This window comes from Mytilus californianus, unplaced genomic scaffold (genome assembly GCF_021869535.1).
Source record: "Mytilus californianus isolate M0D057914Y unplaced genomic scaffold, xbMytCali1.0.p SCAF_8, whole genome shotgun sequence".
NCBI classification, from domain to species: Eukaryota; Metazoa; Mollusca; class Bivalvia; order Mytilida; family Mytilidae; genus Mytilus; species Mytilus californianus.
This window is the reverse complement of record NW_026262734.1, coordinates 73,351,431-73,373,532: the sequence shown is the minus strand read 5'-3', so window position 1 is coordinate 73,373,532 and position 22,102 is coordinate 73,351,431. Positions and strand designations below refer to the sequence as shown.

General features: G+C 32.3%; 1 protein-coding gene across 1 annotated transcript in view; it reads left to right on the top strand.

The window, feature by feature from the left end:
- Positions 1–663: 663 nt before the first annotated feature.
- The window catches only part of LOC127712444 (NADH-ubiquinone oxidoreductase subunit 8-like), a 52,798-nt gene continuing 31,359 nt past the window's right edge, over positions 664–22,102 (top strand). The window contains exons 1-2 of the mRNA XM_052218889.1: positions 664–744; positions 21,811–21,888. Coding sequence (XP_052074849.1) covers positions 708–744; positions 21,811–21,888 — 115 coding nt within the window. The 5' untranslated portion in view covers positions 664–707. The remainder of the gene's footprint in view (positions 745–21,810; positions 21,889–22,102) is intronic.

Here is a 22,102-nt window from a genome sequence, read left to right as displayed (position 1 = left end):
GGTCACCTTTCATATGGTCAAAGTAGGCTACCTTGTTGTGGATTTTTGTTACATCATGCCATATGGGTTGTATGAGGTCGCCTTTCATATGGTCAAAGTAGGCACCAGGTAGGCGCCTTAGGCACAGAGGTGCAGAGGCGCAATGAGGCGTTTTGCAGTCTCGTTTTACACTACTAATACGAATTGGTGTGGAAAAAAAAACTTAGTATAAAATTGAGAATGGAAATGGGGAATGTGTCAAAGAGACAACAACCCGACCATAGAATGAATGAATATGAATATGTCTATGTTAATGTTTTAAATTGTAGTAATGGTTTTTAAAACATCATACTGAATGAGTGACAACATTTTCAATTGTATTATTATAAATTAACGTTTACGGCTACTTGAATTAAACTGATTTTTCAGAGAAGAATTAAGCGGCATGATATTCAAAGCACTGTGGACAAATTGATTTTTAGAAATCCTAGGACATGACTACGGCTAGCTTGAAATGGTAGTGTGCGAATCGTATATCTGATCATATCTATCTACTGTTTTTCCGCCAGTTAGTTCAACTTAGTCAAGGAAAATAGTTCCGGAACGGAAACGATCACTGTACGGAGTTTCCGTTTTCCGTCTCCGTTCCGTATTCCGTTTTTGCCTTTTAGTAGTACCCAATTTCCAGTCAGTAATTGATTATCTCCCATATGTAGAAGTCTTCAAACATGGCTGCAATGAAATTATTTTCAGTTTGTCGATCTGGTAATGTTATTTTTTCAGTCCTTCCTTAACGCTTGTACATATGTTGTGATAGAAAAGGTGACACCTTTACAATTGTTTCTATCAGCGTTCTTATTTGACAAAAATCTTCAATTATTTTCCTCAGAAGCAAAGGAATTGCGCATAACAGAAAAGCACTACCTTGAAGTTCACCTTCATATATAATAATTAATATAACAAAATGTGTATGTCGAATACTAGTAGCAAAATATAAAAGTTTCATGCTTTATATAAGAAAGGGAATCATAATTCGAAACGATTATTTTTATGTTTGTCTTATTTCCATTGTCATAAAAAGATTATGCAAGGAAAAAAGTGTAGGTTGCATAAATAAAACAGATAAAAATGTATACAGAGCTCCAGATAAGAATTCACAAATTGGGGTTTTTACCCACCGATTTTAATGTAATTGAGCGAAATAGTTTTTTCAATTTCATTATTAATTCCAATTCACCCCTCAAGCAAATATCAAATTGGGTTTTTCACCACTTTCCTGAATGAATTGGGTTTTTTTCATCATCTAAATATTGAATTGAGGTATGTCATAATGTAATCATATCAAACAAAGATATTCATCCACTGTTATCTTATATATGTTTCTTTCAAGTTTATTTGGTTTCAACACTGACGAGCATTTTTTTCGTTTAATTTGTGTCTGGTTTGTTTCAACTGTTCCGCCAGTTTTGTATTTTCTGTAAATTTATATAAACCGCAGGGGTTCAAATTTGCTTTAAATAATGAAAAGTGAAAGGTCCTCCATAAAAAGAAATAAAAGGTCGTGTATAAAGCATCAAGTGTGAAAAATGGTAGGTCCTTGACTTTTGTAATTTAAAATTGAAAAGTCCTCTCCTTGAAAAGACAGGTCCCGGACCTCTGACCCACACTAATTTGAACCCCTGAACTGAAGTTACCAGTGGGACAGTAACTGATTACTTTTCTAGAGCACTTAGGATCACCCCTCAGGCCTGGTTTTTGTTTGGGTTATTATAACAATCGGTTCACATTGCTTGTCAACATTTTATTTTTCCAAGTATGGTAAATAGTTTTGAACAAAATATTGTCATGATTTAAAAGAGTGAAGTGCGAGTCAGACTCTGCTTACAAAAAATGTAGTTATCATCACATTCAATATATATCAGAGGCAACTTTGGCAATATGTAAATTTTTATTGATGATATCCATATGTTCAGCACTCTCATTTTGTCTTGTCACTGCTGACAGCTGAATATTTGGTTGCTTCGTGTCCTCAAACACTTGTACATGTTGTAATTTTTTTGTCTCAGTGGCTTGCGGTAGACCTACATTCAGAGCAATATATATATATATGACACCCCTGTTTAATCGATTTTATTTAGCCATGGGTTAAATTAAGTAATATTTTCATCGTAGGAAGAAAGGACAACGTCGATGATTTCGTCTAAAATGTCACGTACATTGTATATTCGGAGTTGTCGCCTTTTCCATTAAGAAATTGATAATGTGACTTGCGTACTTTTGTGCTTACGCACAGCGGTCTGTTATCAAATAGTTCAACAGAATATACGACTTTGTTACTAGTGGTGCTTTTTTTCTGCCTCTCCGACTCATGGTCTGCTAAAGAAAATTTAATAAACTGGTCCCTTATGTTTACCGGGGATACAGCTTTGAGTAACAAACAATTCCTTCCAACAGGGACCCAGATATAACACTCTATTTTTAGAACAAAAGTAGATTTCCCAACTCTGATTTTCTAATATTTCAAAAATAGATTTATGGGACAACAATTTATTGATTAGGGCAAATAACGCACACGATATCGACAATTAGGGTTGAGAACGCATAGTTTTGACATATAATTAGGTTTTCCTTTGAATGTATTGGGTTTTTATACGACCGCAAAAAAATTTTGTGGTCGTATATTGGTATGACGTTGGCGTCGTCGTCGTCGTCGTCGTCGTCGTCGTCGTCGTCCGGCGTCGTCGTCCGAATACATATTGGTTTTCGCACTCTAACTTTAGTTTAAGTGAATGGATCTTTTTGAAATTTGACCATAAGGTTAAATACCACAAAAGGAAGGTTGGGATTGATTTTGGGGGTTATGGTACCAACAGTTAAGGAATTAGGGGCCAAAAAGGGGCCAAAAATGAGCATTTTCTAGTTTCCAGACAATAACTGTGGAACGGTGTATGGATCTCTCTGAAATTATACTACAAGTTTCCCTACCACAAAGGGATGGTTAGGATTTGCTTTGGGGGGTTATGGCTCAAACCGTTTAGGAATTAGGGGCAAAAAAGGGGGAAAAACAAGGTTCTCCTGGTTAATGGACAAATACTTTAGTACAAAACATAATTTAAAGCAGTGTAAGGGAGATAAATCAAATACATCATTGAAATTATCTCCCTTACACTGCTTTTAAATTATGTATAAAGTAATGGTTAATGAACAATAAAGATAATCTAAAACAGTGTAAGGGAGGTAATCCAAATACAACGTTTTGGTTACTTCCCTTACACTGCTTTTAAATTATGTTTAAAGAAATGCATATTTATAAAGGAAGACCAGTAAAAATATCTGCAAATGTTTTCATCTTTTTTTTTTACAAAAAAATCCATATGAAAGATTTGACACTATATTTTTATTAATTCTATTATAAAATAGATTAAATTAGCACTATGGTAAATTTAAATGGGTAATTATGGTTGCCAACTCCATTGGAAATTTGAATTGAGATTATGACCATATCTTGAGGGAAAGAATTTTTTTGGGGGAAAAAGGGGGGGGGGATAAAAAGAAATTGTGGGGGGCCAATTTTTTCTCATTTCAGATTTCAGAAATTAAAAAGAATTATTCTTCAAATATTATTTTTTTTTCAAATTTCAAATATTGAAAAATTTCAAGAAGTAATCTTTAATTGCACAGTATGGCGCATTAGATTTGTAAAATCTTTGATCACATTTATTTATTTGTTATGCCGAATCTAACAGTGTATTTAGATTTTTAATTTTGGGTCCAGTTTTCAAATTGGTCTACATTAATGTCCAAAGGGTCCAAAATTAAACTTTGTTTGATTTTAGCAAAAATTGAATATATGAGGTTCTTTGATATGCTGAATCTAAACATGTATTTAGATTTTTGATTTTTGGCCCAGTTTTCAAGTTGGTCCAAATTGGGGTCCAAAATTAAACTTTGTTTGATTTCAACAAAAATTGAATATATGGGGTTCTTTGATATGCTGAATCTAACCATGTATTTAGATTTTTTATTTGTGGACCCCGTTATCTAATTGGTTCATATTGAGGTCAAAAGGGTCCAAAATTAAACTTTGTTTGATTTCATCTAAAATTGAATTATTGGGGTTCTTTGATATTCCAAATCTAACCGTGTATTTAGGTTTTTAATTTTGGGTCCTGTTTTTTAAATTGGTCTACATTGAGGTCCAAAGGGTCCAAAATTAAACTTATTTTGATTTTAACAAAAATTGAATTCTTGGGGTTCTTTGATTTGCTGAATCTAAACATGTGTTTAGATTTTTGATTATGGGCCCAGTTTTCAAGTTGGTCCAAGATAGGGTCCAGTATTTAAACTTTGTTTGATTTCAACAAAAATTGAATATATGGGGTTCTTTGATATGCTGAATCTAAACATGTATTTAGATTTTTGATTATGGGCCCAGTTTTCAAGTTGGTCCAAATTGGGGTCCAAAATTAAACTTTGTTTGATTTCAACAAAAATTGAATATATGAGGTTCTTTGATATGCTGAATCTAACCATGTATTTAGATTTTTTATTTGTAGGCCCCGCTATCAAATTGGTTCATATTGAGGTCAAAAGGGTCCAAAATTAAACTTTGTTTGATTTCATCGAAAATTGAATTATTGGGGTTCTTTGATATGCCAAATCTAACCGTGTTTTTAGATTTTTAATTTGGGTCCCGTTTTTTAAATTGGTCTTCATTGAGATCCAAAGGGTCCAAAATTAAACTTAGTTTGATTTTAACAAAAATTGAATTCTTGGGGTTCTTTGATATGCTGAATCTAAACATGTGTTTAGATTTTTGATTATGGGCCCAGTTTTCAAGTTTGTCCAAGTTGGGGTCCAAAATTAAACTTTTTTTGATTTCAACAAAAATTGAATATATGGGTTTTTTTTGATATGCTGAATCTAACCATGAATTTAGAATTTTTATTTGTGGGCCCCGCTATCAAATTGGTTCATATTGAGGTCAAAAGGGTCCAAAATTAAACTTTGTTTGATTTCATCAAAAATTGAATTATTGGGGTTCTTTGATATTCCAAATCTAACCGTGTATTTAGATTTTTAATTTTAAGTCCCGTTTTTTAAATTGGTCTACATTAAGGTCCAAAGGGTCCAAAATTAAACTTAGTTTCATTTTAGTAAAAATTGAATTCTTGGGGTTCTTTGATATGCTGAATCTAAACATGTGTTTAGATTTTTGATTATGGGCCCAGTTTTCAAGTTTGTCCAAGTTGGGGTCCAAAATTAAACTTTGTTTGATTTTAACAAAAATTGAATATATGGGGTTCTTTGATATGCTGAATCTAACCATGTATTTTGATTTTTGACATTGGACCATAATAGGTAAATTAAAAAAATTCAAGTTCTTAGACCACATTCTTTCTGTGTCAGAAACCTATGCTGTGTCAAATATTTAATAACAATCCAAATTCAGAGCTGTATCAAGCTTGAATGTTGTGTCCATACTTGCCCCAACTGTTCAGGGTTCGACCTCTGCGGTCGTATCAAGCTGCGCCCCAGCGAAGCATTTTATTGAATGCTGCAATAGTCAATTGAATTGGGCCAAAATAAAAATATTGTATGTTTGCCCAAACGCGACCGACCCAAAAAAAAACCGCCGACTCAAATTCTTTTTTTGCCGTTTTTTTGAAGAATTTTTTTTCTGATCTTTTTCGTGTCCGCTCCGTCATCGTATAAAACTTAATGTTCGTCGTCTTAGCGTTTGAAAGTAACTGTGAATAAGATTAAAAGAAAACGTGTAAGAGACGCAGTTAATCAATATTCGATGTTCTCGGTTTTTATCTTCTGATTTAACGAACGGCTACTTCTGCTTTGGCGCCGGCTACTTCAAAATTGTCAAAAATAATATTTTCACAAAGTTTTCATTTTTTACCAAGTCGATGAAACATTGATAATTAAAGAAATTCAGACATAAACGATTCATTTTCTGAAGAACAGAGATTTAAGCATTGACTTTACAGTGTGAAGCAGATTATTTAATAAAAAGACAACTTTTTAGGGAGCTACCATTTGATTTTTATGGGGGGCTAGGATGAAATTTGAAAAAAATAGGCAGGACAGGAGTTTTGAGTAAAAAAAAAGGCAGGATGAGACACTTTGCAAAAAAAAAAGGCAGGATGACAATTTATGTAAAAAAAAGTCAGGAGAAACTAAAAAAAAAGGGCAGGACCGAATAGAGTGAAAAATAAAAAGGCAGGACAGAGATTACAAATAAAAAAAAATACAGGACAAAATTTTTCATCCTAGCCCCCCCATAAATATCAAATGGTAGCTCCCTTATCACTTCATTCACTTCCGGTACTTGTTACACAATCTAACTTTCGGCGACAAAATAAGTTTGTTACTTCATTTGAACGTGATAAAAATTGCCTCCAGTAAATGTTTAATCCATTTATTGCATTAAAAACGTTATATTCCTTTCCAAATAGCTTGTCAAACATCGTTTATTTTTGTAAATTTCTTCGTCCGCCATTAACTGTTTTCTAACTATGGATCGGAAACGGACCAGCTATGACCGAAATCCGTATAGGTAGTAAAAACCAAACATTGTAGCACAGTGTGCAAAGGAGCACTTCTCCCTATCAGTTTCAAAAAGAGAAGTCACTTCTCCCTATGACTCTGAAGAAGTGTGAGCCCTGCATGATTATGCATTTTAGGATGTACTTACTTGTAGGTCAGGTTTTGGAATTTCTGTCAGATGTTTGGACTCTTGTTTTTTCCTACGATACAGGGTAAAATATTTTGCCCCATGACCCCCATTTTTTTTCCATATATAATACTTCAATTAATAACTCATAAAAGGTCATATACCAAAATTTAAGCAGATTGTAGATTTCTTCTCTTTCCATTAGTTTGCTTCTTAACTTAAATGCTCTTGAAGTCTTCTGAATTATAGTATCAATTTTAAATTCTACATTTTTCTAATTTCACCAAAGTACATCCTTAAAGACTCACCTTTTTGCCTGCAACAGTCCAATTCATCATTTGATTTATTGTAATAAGTATGTGAAATTATTAATACTGAGAAATAAAAAAAAATGTCTATGGGTTCGAATTATTTGAATAATTGCATGTCTACAGTTAAACTAAAAATATTTTCAACTAATAAGATCAAATTTGAATCTTTTCCTGAATGATCACCATGTCTTACAGAGTCATCCTTCATCATTTTCCTCAAACAACTTCAACTACTTGTTAGCTGAAAGTCTTGTTATAGTGATAATAATATTTATGTGATCAACTTTATAGAAAATATGTGACCATCTTGCTGCTCATTTACCTTATCATCATTAAAAAAAATGGTGTTTGATTAGGACTAAATTAGAGTTCAGGAGCCCCCGGAATGCAGGATTTTTGCACCATTTTAGAAAAAAAAACCTCGCCGTGATGGGCGACGAGCTCGTCGCACCGGACGTCTATGATGTCCGCAATCCTTGCTGCTACTTTAATTATTAATCCTGCTACTTCAAAACCTAGTGACATCCCTGTAAAGAAGTAAAACATGTGAAAATGGCAGACAGTTTTTCATGGCTTTTGATTGTCTCTACAAAGGTTTGACGGAAAAAAAAGATATACTGTTTTAATATTTTCATGCAATTTCTGATAAAAAAAAAAGAATTTGCCTACCTACCTACCCACACCCAGTCATCATGGGTCGGGTTTGGGCAAACTGAAATATTTTTAATTGTGGCCTTGGGTTTTCAATTGTTTTTATTGCATAATCACACAAATACGCAGCTTATTTGGAGCTCTGTATATAAAAGTGAGGGGGATTTTACGACTTAGTTTTAACAGGAGTTCAAATTTATAACAATCTGCAGTTCTCTAGGATTTTGCACTTATTCCAACTTTCCAAGGGAGAGTAGTAGTAGACAAATTACTTTCCCAGATTTTCTATAATGATTTTTTTATTCATGATTTTTCTGAGCATTTTCCTGATGCAACCAAGTTTTATGTTTTATGTTTCCCAAATGAAAACAATAATTTAATAAAGATTGGCGATGTTTGAACAGTAATTTGTTACAATTAACAGTCAGTAGACAAAGTGCTTTTACGGATTAAAGTGTTATATCAATAAACGAACGTACTACCATTAAGGATAAATTAAATTTCCACCAATCATAATTTTTTACTTGCCCATGGTGAAGTTCACATTTGAAATACACTTTCCCGTGACTGAAATTCACTTTTCATGGGTGATGGGAAATGGGAATCCTAGAGCACTGAACCCTCACTACATCATGTACATTGCAGTGATTGCACTATCCTTCGTTTATTCATACTGATATTGGAGTACCTGAACATGGCGATCACAATACTGGTATACAAGTATCGTTAACAATATAGGTATAAAACTGTCTTCTAGTATTGTTGTTTTTGTGATTTTGTATTGTATCATCATAGAAGTATTATACATGTATTAAGATATAAGACAGTCAAGGGTATAACTCTATAGGGTTATTAGAGAAAAATAACATACATGTCATAGATTTTAACGAACGTAATCAATGCATCACTGGTAAATTATTAAATCAAGGACTTCGTTACCATAAATTACGTAAAACTTTTGCTAAGTTCTTTCATAGATACAAAGATTTGATTAGTAAATTTGGCTGTACTTGTAGAAAACTGATTAAAAACGGTATTTCACATCCTAAATTTTACAGTAATATTGTACTTAAAGCGCGGAAATCACTATGTGATCCGTGTAAACTCATCGAACCTTTAAACAAACTTATTAGTAAAGGTTATCTTACCAATGTTGTAATTAGATCTTTGAATATAGTTTACATTGGCACTAATATCGATTTTGTCATCAGCAAATTAAAACATAACTAAATTTGTATTTTTTTCAAGTGGGATGTATAAAGACACACCCACGTTCGTTTAGATCTATAAAGAGGTTAAACTAACTATCCTACTGTCTGTCGATACATTTATTTTTGGCATTTCACTAGTCATGTCTTCTTTGACTGTCCATGACGTTAAAATACTAAATCCCTGGGATGTGTTTTAGTTGATTTTAGTCTCTGATGCATGATTTTTTATTATTAATTGTTTTGGCTTTTAACTCGCTGTCAGTAACTGCGAGTACTCTCAAATCGTACTTTCTTGTTTATTTGACCTGTTGATACTAATTGTATTGATTTTTTGCGGTCGTATATTGGTATGACGTTGTCGTCGTCCGGCGTCGTCGTCCGAAGACACATTGGTTTTGGCACTCTAACTTTAGTTTAAGTGAATGGATCTCTTTGAAATTTTACCATAAGGTTCAATACCACAAAAGGAAGGTGGGGATCGATTATGGGGCTTATGGTACCAACAGTTAAGGAATTAGGGGCCAAAAAGGGGCCAAAAATAAGCATTTTCTAGTTTCCAGGCAATAACTGTGGAACGGTGTATGGATCTCTCTGAAATTATACTACAAGTTTCCATACCACAAAGGGATGGTTAGGATTTGCTTTGGGGGGTTATGGCTCAAACCGTTTAGGAATTAGGGGCAAAAAAAGGGGAAAAACAAGGTTGTCCTGGTTAATGGACAAATACTTTAGTACAAAACATAATTTAAAGCAGTGTAAGGGAGATAAATCAAATACATCATTGAAATTATCTCCCTTACACTGCTTTTAAATTATGTATAAAGTAATGGTTAATGAACAATTAAGATAATTTAAAACAGTGTAAGGGAGGTAATCCAAATACAACGTTTTGGTTACTTCCCTTACACTGCTTTTAAATTATGTTTAAAGAAATGCATATTTATAAAGGAAGACCAGTAAAAATATCTGCAAATGTTGCATCTTTTTTTTTTACAAAAAAATCCATATGAAAGATTTGACACTATATTTTAAATTCTATTATAAAATAGATTAAGTTAGCACTATGGTAAATTTAAATGAGTAATTATGGTTGCAAACTCCATTGGAAATTTGTAAAAAGAAATTGTGGGGGGTCAATTTTTTCTCATTTCAGATTTCAGAAATTAAAAAGAATTATTCTTCAAATATTATTTTTTTTTCAAATTTCAAATATTGAAAAATTTCAAGAAGTAATCTTTAATTGCACAGTATGGCGCATTAGATTTGTAAAATCTTTGACCACATTTATTTATTTGTTATGCCGAATCTAACCATGTATTTAGATTTTTAATTTTGGGTCTAGTTTTCTAATTGGTCTACATTAAGGTCCAAAGGGTCCAAAATTAAACTTTGTTTGATTTTGACTAAAATTGAATATATGGGGTTCTTTGATATGCTGAATCTAAACATGTATTTAGATTTTTGATTTTTGGCCCAGTTTTCAAGTTGGTCCAAATTGGGTCCAAAATTAAACTTTGTTTGATTTCAACCATGTCAACAAAAATTGAATATATGGGGTTCTTTGATATGCTGAATCAAACCATGTATTTAGATTTTTTATTTGTGGACCCCGCTATCAAATTGGTTCATATTGAGGTCAAAAGGGTCCAAAATTAAACTTTGTTTGATTTCATCAAAAATTGAATTATTGGGGTTCTTTGATATGCCAAATCTAACCGTGTATTTAGATTTTTAATTTTGGGTCCTGTTTTTATATGACCGCAAAAAAATTTTTGTGGTCGTATATTGGTATGACGTTGGCGTCGTCGGCGTCGTCGTCGTCCGAAGACGCATTAGTTTTCGCACTCTAACTTTAGTTAAAGTGAATGGATCTCTATGAAATTTTACCATAAGGTTTAATACAACAAAAGGAAGGTGGGGATTGATTTTGGGGGTTATGGTACCAACAGTTAAGGAATTAGGGGCCAAAAAGGGGCCAAAAATAAGCATTTTCTAGTTTCCAGACAATAACTGTGGAACGGTGTATGGATCTCTCTGAAATTATACTACAAGTTTCCATACGACAAAGGGATGGTTAGGATTTGCTTTGAGGGGTTATGGCTCAAACCGTTTAAGAATTAGGGGCAAAAAAGGGGGAAAAACAAGGTTGTCCTGGTTAATGGACAAATACTTTAGTACAAAACATAATTTAAAGCAGTGTAAGGGAGATAAATCAAATACATCATTGAAATTATCTCCCTTACACTGCTTTTAAATTATGTATAAAGTAATGGTTAATGAACAATTAAAATAATTTAAAACAGTGTAAGGGAGGTAATCCAAATACAACGTTTTGGTTACTTCCCTTACACTGCTTTTAAATAATGTTTAAAGAAATGCATATTTATAAAGGAAGACCAGTAAAAATATCTGCAAATGTTGCATCTTTTTTTTTTACGAAAAAATCCATATGAAAGATTTGACACTATATTTTAAATTCTATTATAAAATAGATTAAGTTAGCACTATGGTAAATTTAAATGGGTAATTATGGTTTGGGGGAAAAAATGGGGGGGGGGGGGGTAAAAAGAAATTGTGGGGGGTCAATTTTTTCTCATTTCAGATTTCAGAAATTAAAAAGAATTATTCTTCAAATATTATTTTTTTTTTCAAATTTAAAATATTGAAAAATTTCAAGAAGTAATCTTTAATTGCACAGTATGGCGCATTAGATTTGTAAAATCTTTGACCACATTTATTTATTTGTTATGCCGAATCTAACGATGTATTTAGATTTTTAATTTTGGATCCAGTTTTCAAATTGGTCTACATTAAATTAAGGTCCAAAGGGTCCAAAATTAAAATTTGTTTGATTTTAACAAAAATTGAATATATGGGGTTCTTTGATATGCTGAATCTAAACATGTATTTAGATTTTTTGATTTTTGGCCCAGTTTTCAAGTTGGTCCAAATTGGGGTCCAAAATTAAACTTTGTTTGATTTCAACAAAAATTGAATATATGGGGTTCTTTGATATGCTGAATCTAACCATGTATTTAGATTTTTTATTTGTGGACCCCGCTATCAAATTGGTTCATATTGAGGTCAAAAGGGTCCAAAATTAAACTTTGTTTGATTTCATCAAAAATTGAATTATTGGGGTTCTTTGATATGCCAAATCTAACCGTGTATTTAGATTTTTAATTTTGGGTCCCGTTTTTTAAATTGGTCTACATTAAGGTCCAAAGGGTCCAAAATTAAACTTAGTTTGATTTTAACAAAAATTGAATTCTTGGGGTTCTTTGATATGCTGAATCTAAACATGTGTTTAGATTTTTGATTATGGGCCCAGTTTTCAAGTTGGTCCAAGTTGGGGTCCAAAATTAAACTTTGTTTGATTTCAACAAAAATTGAATATATGGGGTTCTTTGATATGCTGAATCTAAACATGTATTTAGATTTTAGATTTTTGGCCCAGTTTTCAATTTGGTCCAAACTGGGGTCCAAAATTAAACTTTGTTTGATTTCAACAAAAATTGAATATATGGGGTTCTTTGATATGCTGAATCTTACCTTGTATTTAGATTTTTTATTTGTGGGCCCGCTATCAAATTGGTTCATATTGAGGTCAAAAGGGTCCAAAATTAAACTTAGTTTGATTTTAACAAAAATTGAATTTTTGGGGTTCTTTATATGCTGAATCTAAACATGTGTTTAGATTTTTGATTATGAGCCCAGTTTTCAAGTTGGTCCAAGTTGGGGTCCAACAAAATTAAACTTTATTTGATTTCAACAAAAATTGAATATATGGGGTTCTTTGATATGCTGAATCTAAACATGTATTTAGATTTTAGATTTTTGGCCAAGTTTTCAAGTTGGTCCAAATTGGGGTCCAAAATTAAACTTTGTTTGATTTCAACAAAAATTGAATATATGGGGTTCTTTGATATGCTGAATCTAACCATGTATTTTGATTTTGGACATTGGACCATAATAGGTAAATTAAAAAAATTGAAGTTCTTAGACCACATTCTTTCTGTGTCAGAAACCTATGCTGTGTCAAATATTTAATCACAATCCAAATTCAGAGCTGTATCAAGCTTGAATGTTGTGTCCATACTTGCCCCAACTGTTCAGGGTTCGACCTCTGCGGTCGTATCAAGCTGCGCCCAGCGAAGCATCTTATTTGTTATTTAATGTTATATCTGGTCTATATACCAGCTTTGATAAGTGTTTGGTATAACTATAAATTTTTACTTCGTACTATGAACATCAAAATTATTTATTTTGTAAAAATATTTCCTTTCTCTATTGGTACTGTACACGTATACCTAACAATAAAATTATTTTCATTTACCTGTGTTTAAAGTTTTTGCAAATGGCTGATATTTTTGTTCGAGCATATTGTTTTTCTTTTATTGTTTAACATTTCTTACCGATATAACATGTTACTTTTATTATTCTTCCCTTAGTTTATTTATTTTGTATTTTACATTGTGTCATAGGTCAAATTTATTTGTTCAGTGTATGTTCAATGGTGTTAATATGTCCTTTGATTGAGTTAAGCTATTTCAGTTGATATTTTATAGTGTGTCTTTCTATGTTGTGATGTTACACTATTGTTTCAGAAAAAGGGTTAAGGTTTGGTACCATTAAAACGTTTAAACCCACTGCATTTGTTTGCACCTGTCCTAAGTCAGGAATCTGATGTTCAGTAGTTGTTGTTTGTTGATGTTGTTCATAAGTGTTTCTCATTTCTCGTTTTTTATATAGATTAGACGGTTGGTTTTCCCGTTTGAATGGTTTTACACTTGTAATTTTTTGGGGCCCTTTATAGCTTACTGTTCGGTGTGAGCCAAGGCTCTGTGTTGAAGACCGTACTGTGACCTATAATGGTTTACTTTTATAAATTTTGACTTGGATGGAGAGTTGTCTCATTGGCACTCATACCACATCTTCTTATATCTATTTGTTATTGTGGACTAAAAAATCCAAAAAGTATGATAACATATGTATGTTACATGTTTCAAAGGGGCAATATACATGATATACATCCTTTGTTTTGTTAAAGAAGGATATAACAGTTCATAGTATGACAATCATGCATAGTACAGAAAAAATATGCCTGTAATAACTAAGGCAGTGTTCCAGCTAGGTTGTTTTCACAGGGCAGTCCGCCGCCCTTTCCCGAGTGTCGCCCTGTGCCCTTTTTACAGTTTGCAGGGCGCCCTGCCTTTTTTGAAGATCGATTGGTATATTATTTTGTTCGTATTGATATGATCAGCCAATTACGAAAATTTACCTGGCGACAAGTATATATATATGACTTTGTTTACAATCCCAAGCTAATCAACGGTTACAACAGGTGTCATAATCTGTTGTTATAGGTAATCCGTTTATCGGATGGGTCATTTAATGATCATCAACATTAATTCATTCAAATAGAATCGGTCAGTCGGCATTTGTCTTAATTGTGAACTTGAAGAAATGTTCATACAACTTGGGCACAATTATCAATGTTTACCGTAGTTTCATGGAGAAAACGTAATTGACAGAAAGTCGAAAACCATAATCAACTCGTTAAAAACATTGCGCTTATTGTTTTCCGTGAAATAAATAGCAAATTAAGACGTATTTTTCATTGACTGCCTTCATTTTTTATACGAAAATAACAAAATCGGCCGCCATATTGTTGATCGTATTTACATCTTCTACATACTGTTTATTATCCTCCAAAGAAGGAGCACACCCAAATAAAGAAAGATAACTCAATCTTATTTTTTCCTAGCATTGAGTAACCTACTAAGATATTATAAAATATGTCTTCATACTTCTGGCTTTAGAATTTATATGTTTAGGTGTTTTGAGTTATGGTAAAAGTTAAAGAGGTTGGTAGGGTGCCTTGGTCATCTTTTTCTGTATTTTTTATTTTCAATCCAAATTTTCACTGTTCACTATATCCTAACATTGTGCATTTACAGCTGTTTTGTGCTGTAGCATGTATTGCCATTAAGCACAGAAAAGGTAGAAAGGTGAAACTTGTAAAGTGTGTCAGACCAAAGAAACAGAATGAAGCAGGACACTTTTCAAAAAATACTGCATATAAAGCTTAACTGTGCCAAGCAATGATTTAAAACTTGTGTGCCAAGCTGCTTGATAAGTTTTCATCCTAAAAAGTAGAAAGATAGTTTTTCTCTGGGCTAATGATGTTGTTCTTGTATATATATATAACCAGTGATTCAATGAACAAACAATGTTTGATTATAATCTTTATTAAAACATGCGCTTTTCATATTATCATATCACTCGTTAAATGCCCTTTTTATTCAGGATTGGCACCCTGCCCTTTTGAAATCCTAGCTGGAACACTATAAGGGGTGTTATTACAGCTTCTCTACATCACTTCAAAACCTTTTCTCAGACAAATATCATGCTTAATCACAATGTATTTCAATTTATTTTACCCCCCAAGGGTGACTGGGGAATAGAAGTATGGTCACCATTGGTCTTCCTCCGACCGGCAGTAAAACCCGTGCTAAAGTGGGGCGTCCGTTTGGCTGTGCGGGATGTACAAATTTGCAGCCACGTCCGGTCAGAATGGGGACGTAAAATCCGATGCCTCGTGTAAAGAGAGTGCCACGCTCTTTGCACGTTAAGAACCCTTGCAACAACTCTTTGAGGGGTCCGTAGGTGACCTGTTGCAAGGCTAAATTTCTGTCCCTATCCAATATACCCTCATTTCCCGTGGCAGTCTAAATTTCTCCGACCTTAATCCCTTAATCTATTACAGAACCTACCTATTGTATTTATTGTGAACTTGTTCTCGTCCTGAATATGCATGAAATATTTGCCACTGGACGTTAAGCAACCAACAATCAATCAATCAATCAATTTATTTTAAGAAATAATGATCAGAGCATGTAATGAGGTTCTGCGCAAGATTCCAAGTAATTCCAAAGTGTCTCATATAATAAGTTACATGCCTGTTATAACTAAGCCTTGTTATTACAGCTTAGTTTATCCCTTAAAAGCCTTGTCTCATTGATTTACCATGGCCATTGTTGATAAAAAATGTATTAATTTAATTGGAAAATTAGTTATCAAGGCTATGTATTAAGTTACTGCACAAAATTTCAAGAATTCCCAAGTGCCCACTAAAAATTAAAATATTTATGATTTATTTAACAAATAACAAACATATGTTACTACAGATTAAGAAAATGTAAGAAATAAAGAGTAGACAACTCATGAAAGTATATGTAATAACACGTTTGATATTTTCTCTAATAACCCTATAGAGTTATAATATAACCCTTGACTGTAAATGACATGACTTTTTGACATATGAAGAATGACAATGAATGGTGTACACATGATGTATAAACAAAATTGAATGTACAGTTAACATGGTTAACAAACATTCATAATTTTAATTTCAATCAAGAATGTGTCCATAGTACATGATGCCCCACTTGCACTATCATTTTCTATGTGCAGTGGACTGTGAAATTGGGGTCAAAACTCTAATTTGGCATTTAATTAGAAAGATCATATCATAGGGAACATGTACTAAGTTTCAAGTTGATTGGACTTCAACTTCATCAAAAACTACCTTGACCAAAAACCTTAACCTGAAGCAGGATGAACGGACGGACGAACAAACGAATGGACACACAGACCGAAAAACATAATGCCCCTCTACTATCGTAGGTGGGGCATAAAAAGATAAGTTGTACTATTGTCTTCATTGTTTTATGATAGCAATTGCAAGTAGCACACAATTATCATGCTATCATATTACAAAATGTATTATTATTTCTAACAATGCTGGTATACATGTACTCATATTCCAGTTTTGCAGTATTTTTGGAGAAAAAATTTGCATGCTGGAAATAGAATTTTATTGTGATCTCCAAGTTCAGGTGATACCTGATATTTTACCAGGGGCAAGATTCATTAATTAGCATTAACTTTTTTTACCATTTGTTCAAATTTTTGCTTGCATAAACATGATAAAGGAGACCTGTGGAATTTTGTTAACAGATTTTCTTTTCCAAGAGCTATCTGAGGTATAGAAATAGGCACTTAACCCATCTGCATTAAAACCCATGCTAGAATTGTGAACCTTTTTGGCTATACAGGATGTTTAAATCCTCAATTTTTCTGAATGGGAACATTAAATCTGGTGTCTAGTCTAGGCATGTTAGGATCTCTTTGAGAGTTGGCCATGGTAGGTGTTGTATTTAGAGTAGTGTTTCTGTCCCTATCCAACGTCTTTACTACATGTTCTATAGATAGTCAAAATTTCTGCCCAGCATCCTGTTCAATCTATTACAGAACTTATACCTATTGCATTTATTATGTATGTGTTCTAATCCTGAATATGCATGAAATATTTGCTACTGAAATGTAAACAAACAACCATGAGTCAATCAAGATATTTTAATATTTTTCTCAGCTCCATTTAAGACACTGCTGTTTTTATACGACCGCAAAAAAATTTTGTGGTCGTATATTGGTATGACGTTGGCGTCGTCGTCGTCGTCGTCGTCGTCCGGCGTCGTCCAGCGTCCAGCGTCGTCGTCCGAATACATATTGGTTTTCGCACTCTAACTTTAGTTTAAGTGAATGGATCTTTTTGAAATTTGACCATAAGGTTAAATACCACAAAAGGAAGGTTGGGATTGATTTTGGGGGTTATGGTACCAACAGTTAAGGAATTAGGGGCCAAAAAGGGGCCAAAAATGAGCATTTTCTAGTTTCCAGACAATAACTGTGGAACGGTGTATGGATCTCTCTGAAATTATACTACAAGTTTCCATACCACAAAGGGATGGTTAGGATTTGCTTTGGGGGGTTATGGCTCAAACTGTTTAGGAATTAGGGGCAAAAAAGGGGGAAAAACAAGGTTGTCCTGGTTAATGGACAAATACTTTAGTACAAAACATAATTTAAAGCAGTGTAAGGGAGATAAATCAAATACATCATTGAAATTATCTCCCTTACACTGCTTTTAAATTATGTATAAAGTAATGGTTAATGAACAATAAAGATAATCTAAAACAGTGTAAGGGAGGTAATCCAAATACAACGTTTTGGTTACTTCCCTTACACTGCTTTTAAATTATGTTTAAAGAAATGCATATTTATAAAGGAAGACCAGTAAAAATATCTGCAAATGTTTTCATCTTTTTTTTTTACAAAAAAATCCATATGAAAGATTTGACACTATATTTTTATTAATTCTATTATAAAATAGATTAAGTTAGCACTATGGTAAATTTAAATGGGTAATTATGGTTGCCAACTCCATTGGAAATTTGAATTGAGATTATGACCATATCTTGAGGGAAAGAATTTTTTTGGGGGAAAAAGGGGGGGGGGGATAAAAAGAAATTGTGGGGGGCCAATTTTTTCTCATTTCAGATTTCAGAAATTAAAAAGAATTATTCTTCAAATATTATTTTTTTTTCAAATTTCAAATATTGAAAAGTTTCAAGAAGTAATCTTTAATTGCACAGTATGGCGCATTAGATTTGTAAAATCTTTGATCACATTTATTTATTTGTTATGCCGAATCTAACAGTGTATTTAGATTTTTTATTTTGGGTCCAGTTTTCAAATTGGTCTACATTAATGTCCAAAGGGTCCAAAATTAAACTTTGTTTGATTTTAGCAAAAATTGAATATATGAGGTTCTTTGATATGCTGAATCTAAACATGTATTTAGATTTTTGATTTTTGGCCCAGTTTTCAAGTTGGTCCAAATTGGGGTCCAAAATTAAACTTTGTTTGATTTCAACAAAAATTGAATATATGGGGTTCTTTGATATGCTGAATCTAACCATGTATTTAGATTTTTTATTTGTGGACCCCGTTATCTAATTGGTTCATATTGAGGTCAAAAGGGTCCAAAATTAAACTTTGTTTGATTTCATCTAAAATTGAATTATTGGGGTTCTTTGATATTCCAAATCTAACCGTGTATTTAGGTTTTTAATTTTGGGTCCTGTTTTTTAAATTGGTCTACATTGAGGTCCAAAGGGTCCAAAATGAAACTTAGTTTGATTTTGACAAAAATTGAATTCTTGGGGTTCTTTGATTTGCTGAATCTAAACATGTGTTTAGATTTTTGATTATGGGCCCAGTTTTCAAGTTGGTCCAAGATAGGGTCCAGTATTTAAACTTTGTTTGATTTCAACAAAAATTGAATATATGGGGTTCTTTGATATGCTGAATCTAAACATGTATTTAGATTTTTGATTATGGGCCCAGTTTTCAAGTTGGTCAAAATTGGGGTCCAAAATTAAACTTTGTTTTGATTTCAACAAAAATTGAATATATGAGGTTCTTTGATATGCTGAATCTAACCATGTATTTAGATTTTTTATTTGTAGGCCCCGCTATCAAATTGGTTCATATTGAGGTCAAAAGGGTCCAAAATTAAACTTTGTTTGATTTCATCGAAAATTGAATTATTGGGGTTCTTTGATATGCCAAATCTAACCGTGTTTTTAGATTTTTAATTTGGGTCCCGTTTTTTAAATTGGTCTTCATTGAGGTCAAAAGGGTCCAAAATTAAACTTAGTTTGATTTTAACAAAAATTGAATTCTTGGGGTTCTTTGATATGCTGAATCTAAACATGTGTTTAGATTTTTGATTATGGGCCCAGTTTTCAAGTTGGTCCAAGTTGGGGTCCAAAATTAAACTTTTTTTGATTTCAACAAAAATTGAATATATGGTGTTCTTTGATATGCTGAATCTAACCATGAATTTAGATTTTTTATTTTTGGGCCCCGCTATCAAATTGGTTCATATTGAGGTCAAAAGGGTCCAAAATTAAACTTTGTTTGATTTCATCAAAAATTGAATTATTGGGGTTCTTTGATATTCCAAATCTAACCGTGTATTTAGATTTTTAAGTCCCGTTTTTTAAATTGGTCTACATTAAGGTCCAAAGGGTCCAAAATTAAACTTAGTTTGATTTTAGCAAAAATTGAATTCTTGGGGTTCTTTGATATGCTGAATCTAAACATGTGTTTAGATTTTTGATTATGGACCCAATTTTCAAGTTTGTCCAAGTTGGGGTCCAAAATTAAACTTTGTTTGATTTTAACAAAAATTGAATATATGGGGTTCTTTGATATGCTGAATCTAACCATGTATTTTGATTTTGGACATTGGACCATAATAGGTAAATTAAAAAAATTCAAGTTCTTAGACCACATTCTTTCTGTGTCAGAAACCTATGCTGTGTCAAATATTTAATAACAATCCAAATTCAGAGCTGTATCAAGCTTGAATGTTGGCAGATTCCATATAAGAAATTGAAATGTCTGTCAAAATGAATAAATAAATAAAAATAATAATTACTGTTATTTTAAAGATAATCTGTGAATGTTTTGAGGAATAATGATGTTAGAAGAAATTATAAAAATAATTTTTGGATATGATTGTTTCCGTTTAAAGTAGAAATGATTAAAACAAGTTGAAAAAATGCAAAAATTTTGACAGAATTAACTCCCATTTTTTACACAATGTTTATGTATTGCAACGCTTTATGTTGACACTTGTATACTGGTATTTACTAGTGTAGTCTGGTTATTCAAACATCCCTGTTCCCAAATTTGTTACTTTTTTTAGTCAAAAACATCTGTGATATATATATTTTTTTCATTTTCAAATATCTTGCTTTATAGCTCAGTGTCTGTCAATAAATCTTATGTCAGGAACATCGCTGTAAAAACTTTCAAAATCATTGTAGGTTCCAATATATGCCAGTTAAAACTGTAAGTCATGCTGTGCATAAGAAAAAACACATGTTGATTCTTTCATTTAACTTTATTTAAGCAATAGTTTTAACTTATATGTTTCCTACATAAGATCTGTCAAACTTGTTTTCTTATGTCTGAAACATTTGAATGTGCTAACAGTTAAAGTTCTTTGACCTGTAGTGAAATCTTGTTAGATGTTAGGCTGCAGTATTTTCCAGGAGTTTTAAAAATGACTTTCAACTAGGATTTGATTTCCAATGTCAGTCAAAAAAAACAAATATATATTGTCTGTCAAAATATCTTATGTATGAAAAATCTTATGTCAGAATCAAGTCTGTCAAAATCTTATGTCAGAAACTCAATTTGTCTGTCAAATCTTATGTCAGAAATAATAAAGTCTGTCAAATCTTATGTCAGAAAAAATAAAGTCTGCCAAATCTTATGTCAGAAATAATAAAGTCTGTCAAATCTTATGTCAGAAAAAATAAAGTCTGTCAAATCTTATGTCAGAAACAATAAAGTCTGTCAAATCTTATGTCAGAAACAATAAAGTCTGTCAAATCTTATGTCAGAAACATAATATTTAAGGCTTCGTTTATTTAAAAAGGATGATGCTCATAATTTTTTTTTTTGTCAAATTGTCTTTATCTTTATTAGTAAAGCATGTATTCAAAAACAGAAGTTCATTGATTATGATTTTTGCCTAAGGTGCTTATGGGAGTTGTTTCACTTTCTTATATGGAATCTGCCTGTTGTGTTCATACTTGCCCCAACTGTTCAGGGTTCGACCTCTGCGGTCGTATCAAGCTGCGCCCCAGCGAAGCATTTTATTAATCTAGATTTCCTAAAAATGTGTTTGTAAATCTTTGTTCTATCATGTCTATTAATTTTACAATAGCAATTTTATTTGTGAATTTGCCCTTCTGTCATCATGAAATGGCTATTATGGGTTTTTGGTCACGAATCTTAATACCATTTTTTACAAATTACCTGAAACTGAACAGACAATCTGTTGAATTATGTTTTAAAATTTCAGTCATTTTACAAAATGACTTGGTATTTTTAGTTATTTTATATAATGCCTCCACCAAGGTTAGGCATTTTATAAATTGCCTTAAAATTAAAACATTTTACAAAATAACTGAATTTGAAAATGCCTGTAAATATATACTGCTATTCATTTAAGTTTGCAGACATTAACCTAGAATTTTACTTTCAGCTCAAAATGTAATCAGGAGAAGTTTGCATCCAACTAATGTATTAATCAACCAGTCAAGAGCTATCTCACCAGGATATAGTAAGTATCAGTTTAGTACGGAGTTGTGGGCAGTTTGTCCAATGATGTTATTATATAAAGCACATCAAAATGTATTGCATAAAACAGTCACTCAGGAGTAATACTAATATATACTACAAGTCATTTTTATTTACTTGAACATTGTTGAAGAAGTAATTATATACTTTTATAAGTAAATTTGTAACATTTATATTTTCTTTTTAACATGTTCAAG